At 48.9% G+C, this 14,107-nt stretch overlaps 1 protein-coding gene across 5 annotated transcripts in view; it reads right to left on the reverse strand.

Moving 5' to 3' along the window:
- The window catches only part of LOC125331517 (mitogen-activated protein kinase kinase kinase 3-like), a 75,961-nt gene that overhangs the window by 17,826 nt on the left and 44,028 nt on the right, over positions 1 to 14,107 (reverse strand). For 4 of the 5 annotated variants that reach the window (XM_048315723.1, XM_048315642.1, XM_048315796.1 and 1 more), the window contains 3 exons: positions 13,313 to 13,412; positions 8,186 to 8,299; positions 6,550 to 6,661 (listed from right to left, as the gene is read on the reverse strand). In XM_048315723.1, the coding sequence (XP_048171680.1) occupies positions 6,550 to 6,661; positions 8,186 to 8,299; positions 13,313 to 13,412 (326 nt within the window). The remainder of the gene's footprint in view (positions 1 to 6,549; positions 6,662 to 8,185; positions 8,300 to 13,312; positions 13,413 to 14,107) is intronic. The other variant, XM_048315963.1, reaches the window with a different exon arrangement.

Genomic DNA, 14,107 nt, shown 5'->3' on the forward strand with positions numbered 1-14,107 from the left:
AGCAAACCACAAACTCCAAACCCACCTCCCCTTTGACCTCTGGGCATTCCCTCCCTGGAGCAGGTCACTGCCTTGTTCAGCCACCTGGGAAACAGCCTGGCTGTGCCCAGTGCAACATCACTGAAACACTTGTTATATGGAAAATGATTTGCGCTCAAATACCCTCTTCTCTCCCTTTTCCCTATTTGAAAGTAAAGAGGAAGGAAAATCAGCCCTCAAATCCAAAAACCCCAGGGCAGTAGTGACCTATGGGATCAGTTTGTCCCATCTTTGGCCAAGGGAATTGTCTCCCCATCTATAGCCCCAGTGCCTCTACCCTGTGCATCCTGTGCACAGACAGCAAAGCTTCCTCTGGCTCCCTCCCAGGGCTCCTTTAGCAGAAGGTGATTTCCATTTTGCACCTGGGAGAGAACTCCACAGCTTCTTTATGAAGATTTACTCCTTTACTCCCCAAATCCACTCTATCCTCGTGCCTTTTCCAGCTTTAGGGATTGCTGCCTTTGCCTGGCCCAGTTGCACAGTCTTGGCTCTGCCTGACTCCCTGTAGTCCCTCCCCTCCATCCCTGTGCTGTCATTACTCCATGGCAAGGAATTGCTGACGGAGATCTGTGCAGCTCTGTGCTGGAGCTTCAGCTGGTCGGCATCGTGCAACGTGAGCTTTCACACAGCACAACAACTTGTTTTCATGCAGACTTCTGAAAAGCACACATCCTTCAGGAGATAGAAAGCACATGGGGATGTGTTTCCTCCCATTTTGTGGCGCTCTTACCAGTTCTTACTAACAACATGCCCAGGCTAAGCACAAGAGAAAGGTACTGGAAGGAGGCCTATCCCATCATGGAACGTCAACACTGATTTATCAACACAACACTTCTGCCTCTTCTGCTGCTGTTCTGCATCACAGTCACTGTGCCAGAGGGATCTCTGGCATAAATCCATCTGCGTGATCAACACTACGAACCTGAATTCCCACCTTTCACTTCAGCAGATACGCATCAGGAGCTGCTAATGTTAACAGTGTCACACCAGCATTAAAGATCATTAAATCAGGCTTTTTTGCTGGATTTATACCAAACACACAGATTTGTCTGTCCCATGCTACATGTTCCTTCTGACTCCTTGCTCAGATTGTAAAAATAAAAGTCATATGGCTTTGAGTTACTTTTTTTTTCCCTTCTTCCTATTTTCTCCTTCACAGATTTCCTGCAGGATAAGAACACAGTGAAAAAACTCCAACTGAAGTAATGCCAAGATCAAGAGGAGAGAATCTCTTGAGTGCTGCAGCACTCATAATGAACTGGCTTTCCACCAGCCTTAAAACAAAACCAGTTGGGAAGTACAGCATCCTCTCTTTGAAGATAAATAAACAGGCTTTTAACTACTGAGCAGTTCGGGCACCCTGGATAAATCACTGCATCAGCAGCCCCTCGTTTGCTTAGCAGATGCCAATCTGGAATGCAGCACAAGGACATTCAGGTGGCTCTTGACTCAAAAAGCTGCTGGAGGATTCAGTGTAGTATAAGTGCTCTATCTTAGCTCTGCTGAGCATTTCTGTTGCTGCTGCAATGAGGTGTGGGTCTGCTCCTGCACTGTTGGGATCTCTTGCTCCAACAGCCCATTTGTTATCCAGAAACCCTTTGACTATGATTCTACAAAGAGCTGTACATGCCCTGTTTGACTCTGAACCCAGGGAGTTAAACAAGATTTATCACAAGCACAAAGACTTTGCATGATCTCGCATTAAGCCTTTGCCTGTAACAACTACTCCCAGCCATAGATCAGCTGTGTTTGACCTTCCAGAGTCACACTTCCTGCCAAAAACTTTAAAAGGGGATAAGACACCAGCTATTTCCCAGCAGGTAAGGAAATTAAACAAAGCGCTTAGGCTTGTGCATGCCTGGGAACTGCTGGAGTGAAGCAGATCCCTTTTCAGCCAGGCTGTTTGGGTAGAAGTGCTGCCCAAAGTCATTCATGCAGCTTCACACCTCCAGGAGCACTGGTTGCTGCTGCTTTGCATCCATGCATGCTCTTCCAGCTGGGAGGAACATGGGGAGGTGCTGGGAGCAGAGCTCTGGAGCTCAGGGTCAATTCCCTGCTCCAGCCCTAGCCTGCCCTGTTAACAAAACCTCCGGCAGTCCCAGGGCTGCTGGAGGAGGGGAGGAATGGAAAAGAGGGGTCAGAGGAAGAGGGCAACAGGGGTACTTCATGGCAGGCTTAATTCATAGTGGGGAAAACACAAGGCACATGGGATATACTGGATAATGCTGATTAACCCACCCTGAGGCAGAGGAAGAAACAGACAGAAAAGCCCAGATGTGCCTGTTTGACACATCACAGATGCTCTTTGCACTGGACCTAATACTCAAGAAACAGCAGCAGCACCAGGCAGGGAGAGGAGGCCCCCAAGGGACTGTCCTGGAGTCTGTGGGATTACATGTCAGCTCCAGTGGGGATGGGGCAGGCTGTGAGGCACTTCTGGACAGGCAGAGCACTGGTCAGATCTGTTTAGGATTCCTGAACTCAGAGAAACTCTGCAAATTGGCACTGGTTGAGCACCTGACCTCGGTTACTCTCTGCAGCAAGGTGCTTTGGGAGGGATTCCTGCTCCATGTTACACGCACAAATGCAAAGCCGTATTTGTGAGACAAGAGCACAGCGTGTCCTGAGGACAGAGAGCCGGGACAGCACGGAGACTCCCAGTCACTGCTGGCACCCACTGGAGCCTTTCATGTTCCCTTCTGATTTTTTTATTTAAGAAGTGCCTTTCATGCAGTATGTGCAGAGCTCGTGGTGCTGCACGTACAGCCAGTTCCCCTGTGCCAGGCTTGGCTTCCCTCCGCCCCCACATTCCCTGGCTTCATCTTCCCCTGCTCTTCCCAAAACTTCGCCCATTACTGACCAGCACCATGCAGGGAAGAGAAGCCCCTTAACAGCCAAAGCTGGGGAGGGTTTGCTGGCAGCTACCACCGCTCACAGCTGCAGCCACGGGGAGCCCAGCCCTGGGATGACGCTCCCGAACGAGGGACACGACGTCAGGATGTGCTGGCAGAAACACCAGGCTCAGGACAGGGCTGCACAGGAGGAAGAGAGAAACCTGCTGGAAAATTCTCACTGGTCCTGTCAAGGGGAGCTCTGAGCAGATGGACCCAATCTCCCTCAATTTCTTCTTTTCCAGTGGGATGCCTACACATCTCCCTCCTCTCCATGCTGATCTCTCTGAGGATGGATTCCTAAGTCTTGATTTAAGGCAAATTTAGGGTACTTTTAAACTAATAAGCAAGAGCCTATTTTCTAGCCCTGAAGCAGCTGGAATGATGCACATAGATAAATTCTCCTCCTCAAAACAGTGTGGGTCTCATCCATCCTACCTCCTGCAACACTCCTGGTCTGGAGAGGGCTGGCAGGCACATGAAGTGATGGCTCAGCAGCCTGGTTTTCCATGGAAAAAACCCAGCAAAATAAAGCTTCTGGCAAATGTTTCCACTGAAATGGTGATGCTGGAATGGGGCTCTTAAATAATTTGTGGATAATGTTCTGAAACATGTATTTCTTCAAAGTAAATAAAAACAATCCCCAGTTATCTGAAAATCCAGAACCCAAAAAGATTTTAATCCAAGTTTCCTTGCTCTTTTGCTGGCCACCAAAAACCTGGAAGGGGATTTCCACTGAAAAAGTTTATGGGGGAAAAAAAAAAAAAAAATTGACTTTGCATAAGGTTTTTCAGGGACACAGAGTGAAGACATTTTCTGCCCAGAAGAAGCAAAAATAGCTAAATCTTCCCCAGAACATCGACCTCCCTTTCCAGTGTGCTTGTGCCAATAACATACAGTTGTATTATTTTCCGCTGCTGTTTACATGGCAGAGTCAGCAGAAAAACATGAGACATCTCAGAAACATGGAGAACATGACCCTGAACTGCCTTGTATTATAAAGACACTTTAAATCTCCTTTTAAATGTGGTTTCAAGAGAAAAGCTGAACTGAGTTAAAATCCTCTTTTGGTGGCAACCACTTTGGTGACAGCAGAAGGAAAACACTGAAATGCCTTATGACTGCAAATGAATAATAGTTTCTCCTACAGAATTCCCAGCCTCTTAGGATGCCTTTTGACTGTGCACCAAGTTCAGTGAAATCCCTGCTTCGGGAAACCAGAACAGCATCATGTCTGTCTGTCTATTCCCTGGGTTTTATGCTCCATTTGAAATGCTGCTCTCCCTTTCAGCTCACTGGAGTTTCTGCCCAGCTGCTGGATCGCCCACTTCTGACTCAGGAGGTCAAAAATGCATCTGCTGGATTGTGAGTGCCTCCTAAGCAGAGCTTCAGTAGCTTCGTGCAGACCCCAGATAACCCTAAGAGAGGAGTGACCTTCTGTTATCATGCAGAGGGCTTGTTGAAACCTCTTTGCAAGACTGATGGTTCACATGGAAAAAGAAACAGAGCTATGACTGATGCTTGACCATATGTCAAGTGTGTATGACCATATGTCAAGTATGTCAAACCAGAGTGCCAAGGACTCTGGTTTTGGTGCACTAGCTCCTGAAAATCCCAACATTAGCACACTCTGCATCCCACAGCTGGTGCTGCCCAGTGCTCTTCCTCCATTACCTTGACTAAAGCAGCACATTATGCCCATTCCTCCACTCTGCTCCTCAAGCATTCCCTCAAAATCCATTTGTACCTCAGGCTCTCACCCTTGCAGAGCAGATATCTCACCCTTTGTCTGCCTTGTTTAAGCTCAGGGTGTTCTTAAGGCAGTGACACCTCACAGTCAGTGGTGCAGACCTGGTCAGGAACCAGCAGCTCCAAAACAGTAAGGACAGGCCAAAGCATGGCATAAAAGCTGGTAGGAAAGCCTTAACTTTGCAAGAACCCATCTTCCCACTAGCACAGCTACACATGGAATCAATTCTGCCCATCCTGCTCCACTCACACGACAGTGCCAGCTCCCAGTGCCACAGCTCTTTGCTGGCCCACATTAACAGCCTAACACGTGCCAAGTAAAAGGGCAGCAGAGATGTTTTTCTCCAGCACAGTTTCTACTGAGACTCTGTGCTTTACCACATATTTATGTGTGCCTTTCATTCAGGGTCATCTACTGACCCTGCCAAACTCTCAGGAGCCATGGGAGCTAGGAGAAAAAAAACCAACAGAAGAAGACAACCCTGGTACATCCCAGCAGCGGGCCCAAAGACAGCCCTTGCACACGTGCCACCCATCCCTGGCATCAGTAAGAGCTGGGCATGGCTGCACAAGGGGTGTGTTGGACCTACCCTAGAAGAACATTTTCTGTACATCTTGTCTGAGATGCAGCAAACCACAGGATATTTTATCGAGGCAGCACAGGCTATGAAACAGAGAAGGGGCGAGTCCTTGGAGAAAAACACTCTTTTGTTGCACAGAGTTTGGAAGTATTTAGTGCCATATAAGTACAAAGGATCTTTAGAGGATGAAGCTTATCTCCACGTGTATTTCTGAAGGAGGGCCCCACTTTATTCAAGGCTGTCAGCTCTACAGGTGGCAAGAACCTGCATGCAAATGACAGGGATCTCTAGAAATTACCCTATAACCTGCACCCACAGACATGGCAGAGAATATTCTCTGTGTGAAACAATCATTAATCCTGCCTGTAGGTTGGAATGTGAATAATTATACCCCTGCTATACAGTCCTACATATTGCTTTACAAGTTCTGCACAAAGCACCCTACAAAATCCTACAAGGCTCTTCACACAAAAGCTCCTACACACAGCTGATCAACAGGATTTCAAAAAGCTCAGAGCATTTTAGAAAGCAAGAAAAGCATAAACGCAAGCCCAGAAAACCAAAGAGAAAACCACAAAAGGCTACAAACAAACTCCGGTCCCTGCAGGGCTGCAAGAGGAGATCAGGCATTTGCCAGCCTGGCTTCAGGGTTTCAGCACCTCTGAAGGAAAGGGATGCTGCCCTTCCCCTGGAATGTGACCACTGTAAAACACCGCATACACTCATTCCCCTGAGAAACCCCAAAAACAGCTACCACAGATGTCACTTCACTAACAAGCACAGGGACATGTATTTGGTCTCTGTGTGGTAAAGCTGGTCCCAACCCAGGAGCTAAGGAGCCCAAGCCCACTTAACTACATTATTCTGCCACCTGGGAAAGGGGGACAGATACCGAGAGAACAACAGCATGTGGTTAAAGGAATAGCCAAAGGTTCCAAACAGCCTTGGCTTTCTATAGATTCTCATTCTTCACTTTGATAAAGCTCAGTGGCATCAAATTCTCTGGAAATTTTTGTCACTGCATTTCCCACCCCCAAATTACACCCCAGGTCCCCCGTTCTCTTCACTTTTGTGCTCAAAGGGACTCTGCTCAGCACAACCTTGCCCAGCCTGCAGAGTCTCTTCCTCAGGCTGAGGACAAGCAGCAACTGCACTGAATTATTGTGGGGGCCATCAGGGTGGCCATCCAGATTGTAACACACAGAGGGTTGTGACAAACAAAGAGGAAGGGGGCGGTGGCCATGTAGAAATAGCACAAAACACCCCGCAGAGCGTTGCATTTCACTGACCTGTCGAATACTTGCGCGTCCTCTCGGAGTCTTTGTACAGGGATCCCATGATATCACCCATGGATCTGGAGATCCTCATTTCATGCTGCTTGCTGTTGTTCGGCTGCAGGAGCTGGTAATCAGACAAAGGGAATGATCAGGCTTGGCCAGAGCCCTGTGGACACACGATGTGAAACCCTGTATTTGGCTCCCCATGACCCTATTACCCAAGAACTATAAAAACAAAAAAAAAAAAAAAGAAAGAAAGAAAGAAGACATGCACGTAATCTAGAGCGATCCAAAAACCATTCACAAACAATTCACATCTGTTAATAAAACACTCTAATAAGACTAAGCTCCCACTGATAATGGCAAATACAGATATTTGACATAAAAGACTGTTCCTGTACTGCATCATCTCCAGATAGATACAGAGACTGATCACTGAACTGAAAACACTGCCAATCCCAAAATCAGCACCTCTCCTCCATGCTCCCTAGACTCCAGGGGCAGCCTAGGCACTGCAGAGGTTCCTCTGTAAGAGGGCAGAGGAACAGAGAGTGGAAGGTCAGGGAAGATAGGTAAGGGAAGAGCAAAAAAATGCATATCCAGCTGGTAGCTTGGTAGTGACCAGGTTTTACCAAGATACTAAGATCACGAGCCGTGATTTTGTGATAATTTAATGTATGACCTCGGAGCCGTGTGTTCTCACCCACAGGAGCATGGCCACGTGCTGCTGGAAGAGATGGGCCCGCTCTCAAAGGCAGGCAGGAATCTACCTGGCTCCTCTGCTCTCAGCAGCTGACTTGCAATACTGCTGTGTTCCTACAGATTGCCCCATTCCCACACAGGGTTTAGGAAACCCCAACTGATGGCTCAGTTTCCCCCTGGCACTCTGGTCCCTGCACTTTCCAAGCCTCTCAAAAGGAGTGGAGAAGCTCCAGGGGCTGCGAGCACGAGCAGTAGCACACGGGTAAGCACTGAGTTTCAAGACTCCCAGTCTCTCCAGCACTTCTAGGAAATAAACAGAAGAAACAGAGTTGCAACATCTACAAATCCCTTGCTTTGCAGCCTGTGCTTGGGGCAGCACGACATGTGCTTTGGCAAGACACTCTGTGCAAGTGAGGTCAAGCTAACAGGCTTAACTGCAAAACCACTGAGCTCAGGAAAAACTAATAAATAAATAAAGATGGAAAAAACCCAGACAGTTCTGCATGAGACCGAAGGATTCTCTGGTTTGCTCTTCCCAGCATTTAGCACTGCCAGCAGCACGTGGAGGGAACAGTCCCCATGCTGCCACCCAGCATGGCAAGGGCCAGGGCATCACCTTGAGTACAGACCAGAGGTGACAAAGGAATGGTGGAAGCACCTCTAGGAAGAAAGCACAAAGGGTTCTCTCAGGGTTTAACCTTGTTTGAGGGTCAGTCTGGTATTTAAGCCTTCACAGGATGCAGGAGGAGCTGGAGGGAGCTGAGCTCAGCCTCTGGGCTACTATCACAGGAAGATTTCCAAGTAGCTGAGCCAGAGCAGGGCTGACCCCCCTCATAACCAGCTTGCCCTCTGCTCTGCACCGTCAGGAGACTCTTTTCCACTCCCCAACACAATAACAAGGCATCTGATTCCGGACACAAAAGAGCAGAGAAGGTGAAGGGCTCACATTCGCTTTCTTTGGAGCGCTCACAAGGATCCGCAGGCTCTTCAGGGAAGGGCTCAGCTCCAACTGTTCCATTGCTTTGTCCAAATCTTCCTGGGATTTCAGTGGGATCAGGAGCTGGGAAGGATTAAACAAATACCAGAGAATGGCAATGTCACACTTTTGGGTAAATAGAAGGAGCCAGATTCTTACAGGGAGCAGCTTGGGAACTGGGGGACGAGGGAGGGACCCAAGCAGGTGATGGAAAACGGAGCCCCCGCGCTCTCCAGCTTGCCGAGCTCCAACATTTTCTTCCAAGACCTCATCTACCGAGGAACAGATGCAAAAAAAAATCACAACAAACAACATCTGCAAGGAGAAAGCTTAAAGGTCACACCAGCAATCCAGCTAGTGGGAAAAAGAGAGGGCTGGGATGAAACCTTGGGCTTGCTGCCTGCTACTCTGGGGCTGCTCTGATTCTGCAGGCAGGACCTGCTGCTACCGAGCCCCAAAACAACCCCACACATTCTTCTTGGGTTGATGGTCATGCAGTGGTGCTCCAAGACACCAGTGAGTTACACCCAAGGATTTACTCTGGCAGATGCTTTGTGCCCTTCCCTACTGCTGCAGCCCATGTTCCTGCACACTGACACAGCTCCCGAGTGCCTGGCCATCAGGTGAAACCAGGGAACATCCCACAAATAAGAGTCTTTTCCTTTTGATGTGAAAGGTGTGCATTGCTCTCCTTCCAAGAACCACTTCTTTCACTCCCAGCAGAACAAATTCAGCTTCTGCTCTTTGTAAGAACAGAGAACTACACAGTGCTGTTGTCTGTCAGGCAGCAAGAAGTCCTGATGTTTTCCTGGGAAATGGCAGACTGTTGCCCTCATACTGTCACGGGGAATCTGACCCTCCCAACATTGCTGTGTGGTGTACCATGTCCTGCAGACAGCCTGCAAAGCCTCCAATGCCCCACACAGCTGCACTTCAGAGGAGCTCCATGGCCTTCTGTTGCCCTGGGCTAAGATTAAAAGCACAACTTCTTGCCCCTCATTCTGGGATATTCTGCCTAATCGCACACCAAACAGGCCTCGGCCCCTGCAGGTTGCCTCGGGCACTGAATCCGGCCAACACAGCACATGTTATTCTCATGCCTGTGCCAAAGTACACGGTAATTCCACTGACCAAAGGCACCGAGCAGCCACAGCTCCCAGCAGGCTCTCACTGGTCTTACTGGGAGCCACAGTTTCCCAGAACTCCCGAAAAGTGGGTGATCAGTGCTCCTGCCACCAGCCACAGCAAATCCACCTCAGAGCAGCTGCCACACACAATGACACTCACAAGCCAACTGGGACAGCCTTTTGATCCCAGGGTGTTGCCAAGGGTTTGGCTGTTGGCCAGTAGGCAAATACACCTCAGACTGTGCTCCTGGCCTTATAGCCAAGAAGGCCAGTGATATCCTGGGGTGCATTGGGAAGGGCATTCCCAGCAGGTCAGGGAGGGGATCCTGCCCCTCTGCTCAGACCTGTGAGGCATATCTGGAGTGCTGTGCCCAGTTCTGGACTTCTCAGGACAGGAGGAACATGGAGCTCCTGGAGTGGGTCCAGCAGAGACTACAAGAAAGATTAAGGGACTGGAGCATCTCTCTTACAAGGAAAAGCTGAGGAAGCTGGGGCTGTTCAGCCTTCAGAGGAGACATTGAGAGGGAACATCACCAAGGTCTGTCCCTGTCTGCAGGGAGGGCTCAGAGCACAGACCAGGCCCTGCTTCGTAGGGCCCAGCAAGGGTACCAGAGGAATGGGCAGGAACTGATGCTCAGGAAATTCCACCTGAACATGAGGAAGAACTTCTTTGTGCAGTGACTGAGCACTAGACAGATTGTCCAGAGAGGGTGAGGAGCCTCCTCACCGGGATATTCCAGAGCTGTCTGGGCACAATCCTGTGCCATGTGCTTCTCTCTCTTCTTGACCCTACTTAAGAAGGGAGGCTGGACCGGATGACCGACTGTGGTGCCTTCCAATCTGACCCATTCTGTGATGTCCTCTCATCCTTCATTCATATTTGAATGAACAACCTGTGTTCCCTGCAGATACCAGACAAAGATGATACTCAATACATCTCCCAAATGCAGTGCTCAGCCTACTCCCTTAAGAGGTGGAGAGGTTCCATTGGGGAGCCCTCTTTAAGTTCACAAAGGCTCCACAGCAAGGTTCTGCCTCAAGCAGACAAGGCTCCTCCCCTACACTCACCCCGACAGAACTGAGAATGGTGGAGAGCTGCTCTCCCTTGTTTCACCACCAAGCAGAACTTGACTCTGAACTCTAAGCACAGCCCCGCTGCCCACCCATCCTTTTACTGAGCTCCTCACAAGTGTTCAGAGCGATCCCCCAGCTGCTGCTCCAAACAGAATGTTCTATAAGGTCACCCCATCTCTCTCCAAGATCACAACATGAACATGTTTGTGTGCCTCCTTCAGAGGAGCCAAAAACAGGGAGAAATTGCCCTCTTGTAAAAGGGACTGGAGCCAGTATTTAGCTTGGCTTTACCTATTACCCACATCTGGCAAGAAAATTCTGCTCCAGTTGGCTTCCAGACTGTGGAACATATGGGTATCAGGAACAGCCATCTGCTAGTCAATGCAGACTCATGCAGAACCATGGAAGTAATTGCCAGGATGGATTTCCAGCAACCGGGTTTATTTGATCTAAAGACTGAGTAGCCTCGATTAACAGCAAAGTTTACCTACAGAGAAGTTGCACTAAATAGAGCTTATTAGATTTTTTTTTTCCTGCTTTTAAATGGTATCATCCCCTTAGTGGGGGACTTGATGTCTCTCCACTGCAGGTGGAGAAAGTGAGAGCAAAGGCTGAGGTTTCACCAACTGCAGCAGCGCTGCCAGACCTCACTCCGTAAGACACCGCAGAAAGCCAAAGAATTGTAGGAAACAGGGTTGGGGAAAATTCTGAGAGGTCAATTAGTTCATCTTCCTGCCCAATGCAGGACCAACTGGCATCAACAATTCTCGACAAATGTTTGTTAAATATGCTTTTATCTCCTCCTTCCCCCCCCCCCATAATGGTGCCTCTACCATTTCCCCAGGCTTTAACTCTCCCTAAGATCCAGATCAATGCTGAGGGCAGCCTCGGAGGAGACATCGGGAGGTCAGAGGAGAAGTGGTGGCACATCGAGGTTCAGGGAACTTCTGCCCAAGGTCACATCACAAGTTGGTGTCTGTGCTGCCCCTGGCCAGGCCAGGTTTTGCTGTCCCACTCCTCAGAAAGCCCAGCCTAGAACTAACACAGATGTGCCCCATGGGGGACACCCATGGCCAGGCCCTGCTCTTATCTACACCAGCCCCAGCCTGCTGATTCCGTGGTCCCACCAGGATGTGATTCATGCATGCCCCTGCTCCACCCAGTTGGCATGCTCATCTCACTGCTCCTGGCTTCAGGACTCCACCAGGACGGGGACTGCCACTCGGTGAGATTTTGCAGGGGCTTGCTGACCTCGGTGTAAATTTAGTCTATAAGGTGCCACAACAAGAGAGATGTCTGATGGCAGCAAAGAATTACTGCACAGTTCCCTTGGAGCATAAAGACAGGATGAAATATTTAACTGCAATGAGTCTGTGGTCACGTTCCCTCTGAGACTTGTAGCCGTGACACCCCAAACCCTGACCCAGGAGTCAGATGCTGGAGTGTCACCACATGGACACGTAGGCTATGTCCCCAAAGATCCCTCTTGTCTGTTTATAGTGTTTCCACAACGACAACCCTGAATTACTACTTCTCAGACATCTTCCCAAAGCTGTGGGTTCTCATGAGATGGAAATTTTATGTATAAGAAAACAAAGCATTGGAGGTCACCCCCTACTCTAAGAAGTCAGGAGTACCCAAAGGCCTGCTCATGGCCCTGCTATGTGCTGTGCACATGCCCAGAAAGACAGTCTCTAACATGGCATAAAAGGCATTATTTAAGCTTCTGTTTGCTGTTGTTGGAAAGAAATCCTCCTCCAGTGGGAAGAAACCTGGAATGAAATGAGTCATTCCTGGAGAATTCAATGGCAGGCTTTTCCTGGGAGGGCTGTCAAAGATTAGAAACCTGACTGCTTTCAAAGTCAAAACCCAGTGGACACTTTGGTATCATGAAGTACCTATCGTAAAAGAATAGAAACTTTCTTTGTGGAGCAGATCTCTATTGAAACAGAAGGGAGAAAATAATACATGGGGGAAAAAAAGAAGAAAGCTCTCTTCAGGACCTCTCTCCCCATTCATACTTTGATTAAAAGCTGCAGGTCATCTGCAGTTAATACTTGAACAAGCCAGCTGTCAGGACAGATCCAAAAGGATCTGTGTTTAAAAGACCACCTCTTTGCCATTTGGCCCTCTCCTCCTTCCCAAAGCCAAACCCACCCTGAGAGTCCAGTGGCTCCAGATGCCTCACAAGAAAACACTGAACACACCAAAACAGATGCCAAGGATTTCCCCCTTCTGCTAACAGCCCTCAGCAGGACCCTCCTTTCACACACAGTGCTGGGCTCAAAGAGAAAGTGGGAAAAACACAGAGGCCTATGTGATAAATGATGGAGGAGAAAGCTCTTCAAGCCTTAAAATGCAAGGATTGCAGCGGGAGGCTTTCTTGGCTGCTTTTATGTGGCCACAGGAGCTGCTGGAGGAACGCTCAGTGATGCACATTTCACTGCAGGCCCGGCCACAAGAATGTGCACATCGTGCTGAGGCTTGGGTGAGACAAAGTCAGTGCTGGATAAGAGAACACTGTGTGAGCAGCACTGTCCCTCCTGCTCTGCACTTCACACTCCCAGCGACTGCTCCCAAGGTGGGAAGACTTCACAGCCCTGACTGAGTGAGGGGGATCTTTTGTTCTGGGGAAAAGACAATGTTCCTGTGCAACAGGCCCTACTTGATATGATTTTGAAAAGGGAAAACCTGGCTTGGAGTCTGAGACTCCATCTGAGCTGTGTTCAGACAACAGCTCTGGTGCTCTCACTAGCTAGGAACCACAAAATAAGGTTATTTTTCTTCACATCCAAGTAAAAGGCAGAAGCAGGGCCTTCAGAACAAACCACTGCTCAATTCTGAAGTTGGCACCAGGCACCCTAAAGCTGCGCCTCAGCAGTAAGGAGAAGAGTACCTCATTGTTCACACAGACCAAGTCCATCGTCTGTCCAAAAGCATCCGTGACCTTCTTCACCACTTCCTTGAATTTGACTGGTCTTGGAAACTGGATAATCCTGTATACACAAACAGATACAACAACAGTCTCAGTTTAGTAGAAGCATACTGGAATTTGGGATTCGACTGACAGTGCAGAAGAAAGGACCTGTATTCCATCACAGAGCATAAAGCCTGCTCCTTGCTTTCACACTCACAGAAATGCTGCTCCTCTGCTGGGCCCAGGAGGGGACTGGACTACCCAGCAAGAATATCTACCAAATATCCTAGTGCTCCTCTCTCTAGTGTGAGGTACAGGTGGAAAGAAAGGAAGTCCAGCAGCCCTTCACTGGGGAAAACCCAGATCAGGCACCGGCCAGTGATTTATCATCTCTGTTTTCAGCAAGGGGCTCTGAATAGGGAGGAGGGCTGGGAGTGGGGATGGTGCAGTCGGGCATCCTGCGACTCTCCTGTACCATCACATGCAGCACCTCTACAGGTATTTACAGCAGGTATATACAGTCTAACCCTACAATAACACTACTTTAATTTTCTTTGGCTTTAATATGCAGCTTGGACCGTCAGCCTGTGTCCTGCCCTGTCACAGTCACCAAGCAAAGGTGATTCCATGAAAATGTCAAGCAGGGAAGGGCGGACAAGCTTTAACTCCCAGCCCTATTTTTATGGGACCCATGCCCAAAATCTGGTTATCTTAAGTAAGTGTCATGGACTGCTAATCAAAGGACATTCCTGTAGAGTTCCAGCTCCACTGGGG

Source organism: Corvus hawaiiensis, chromosome 1 (assembly GCF_020740725.1).
Source record: "Corvus hawaiiensis isolate bCorHaw1 chromosome 1, bCorHaw1.pri.cur, whole genome shotgun sequence".
Classification (NCBI taxonomy): Eukaryota; Metazoa; Chordata; class Aves; order Passeriformes; family Corvidae; genus Corvus; species Corvus hawaiiensis.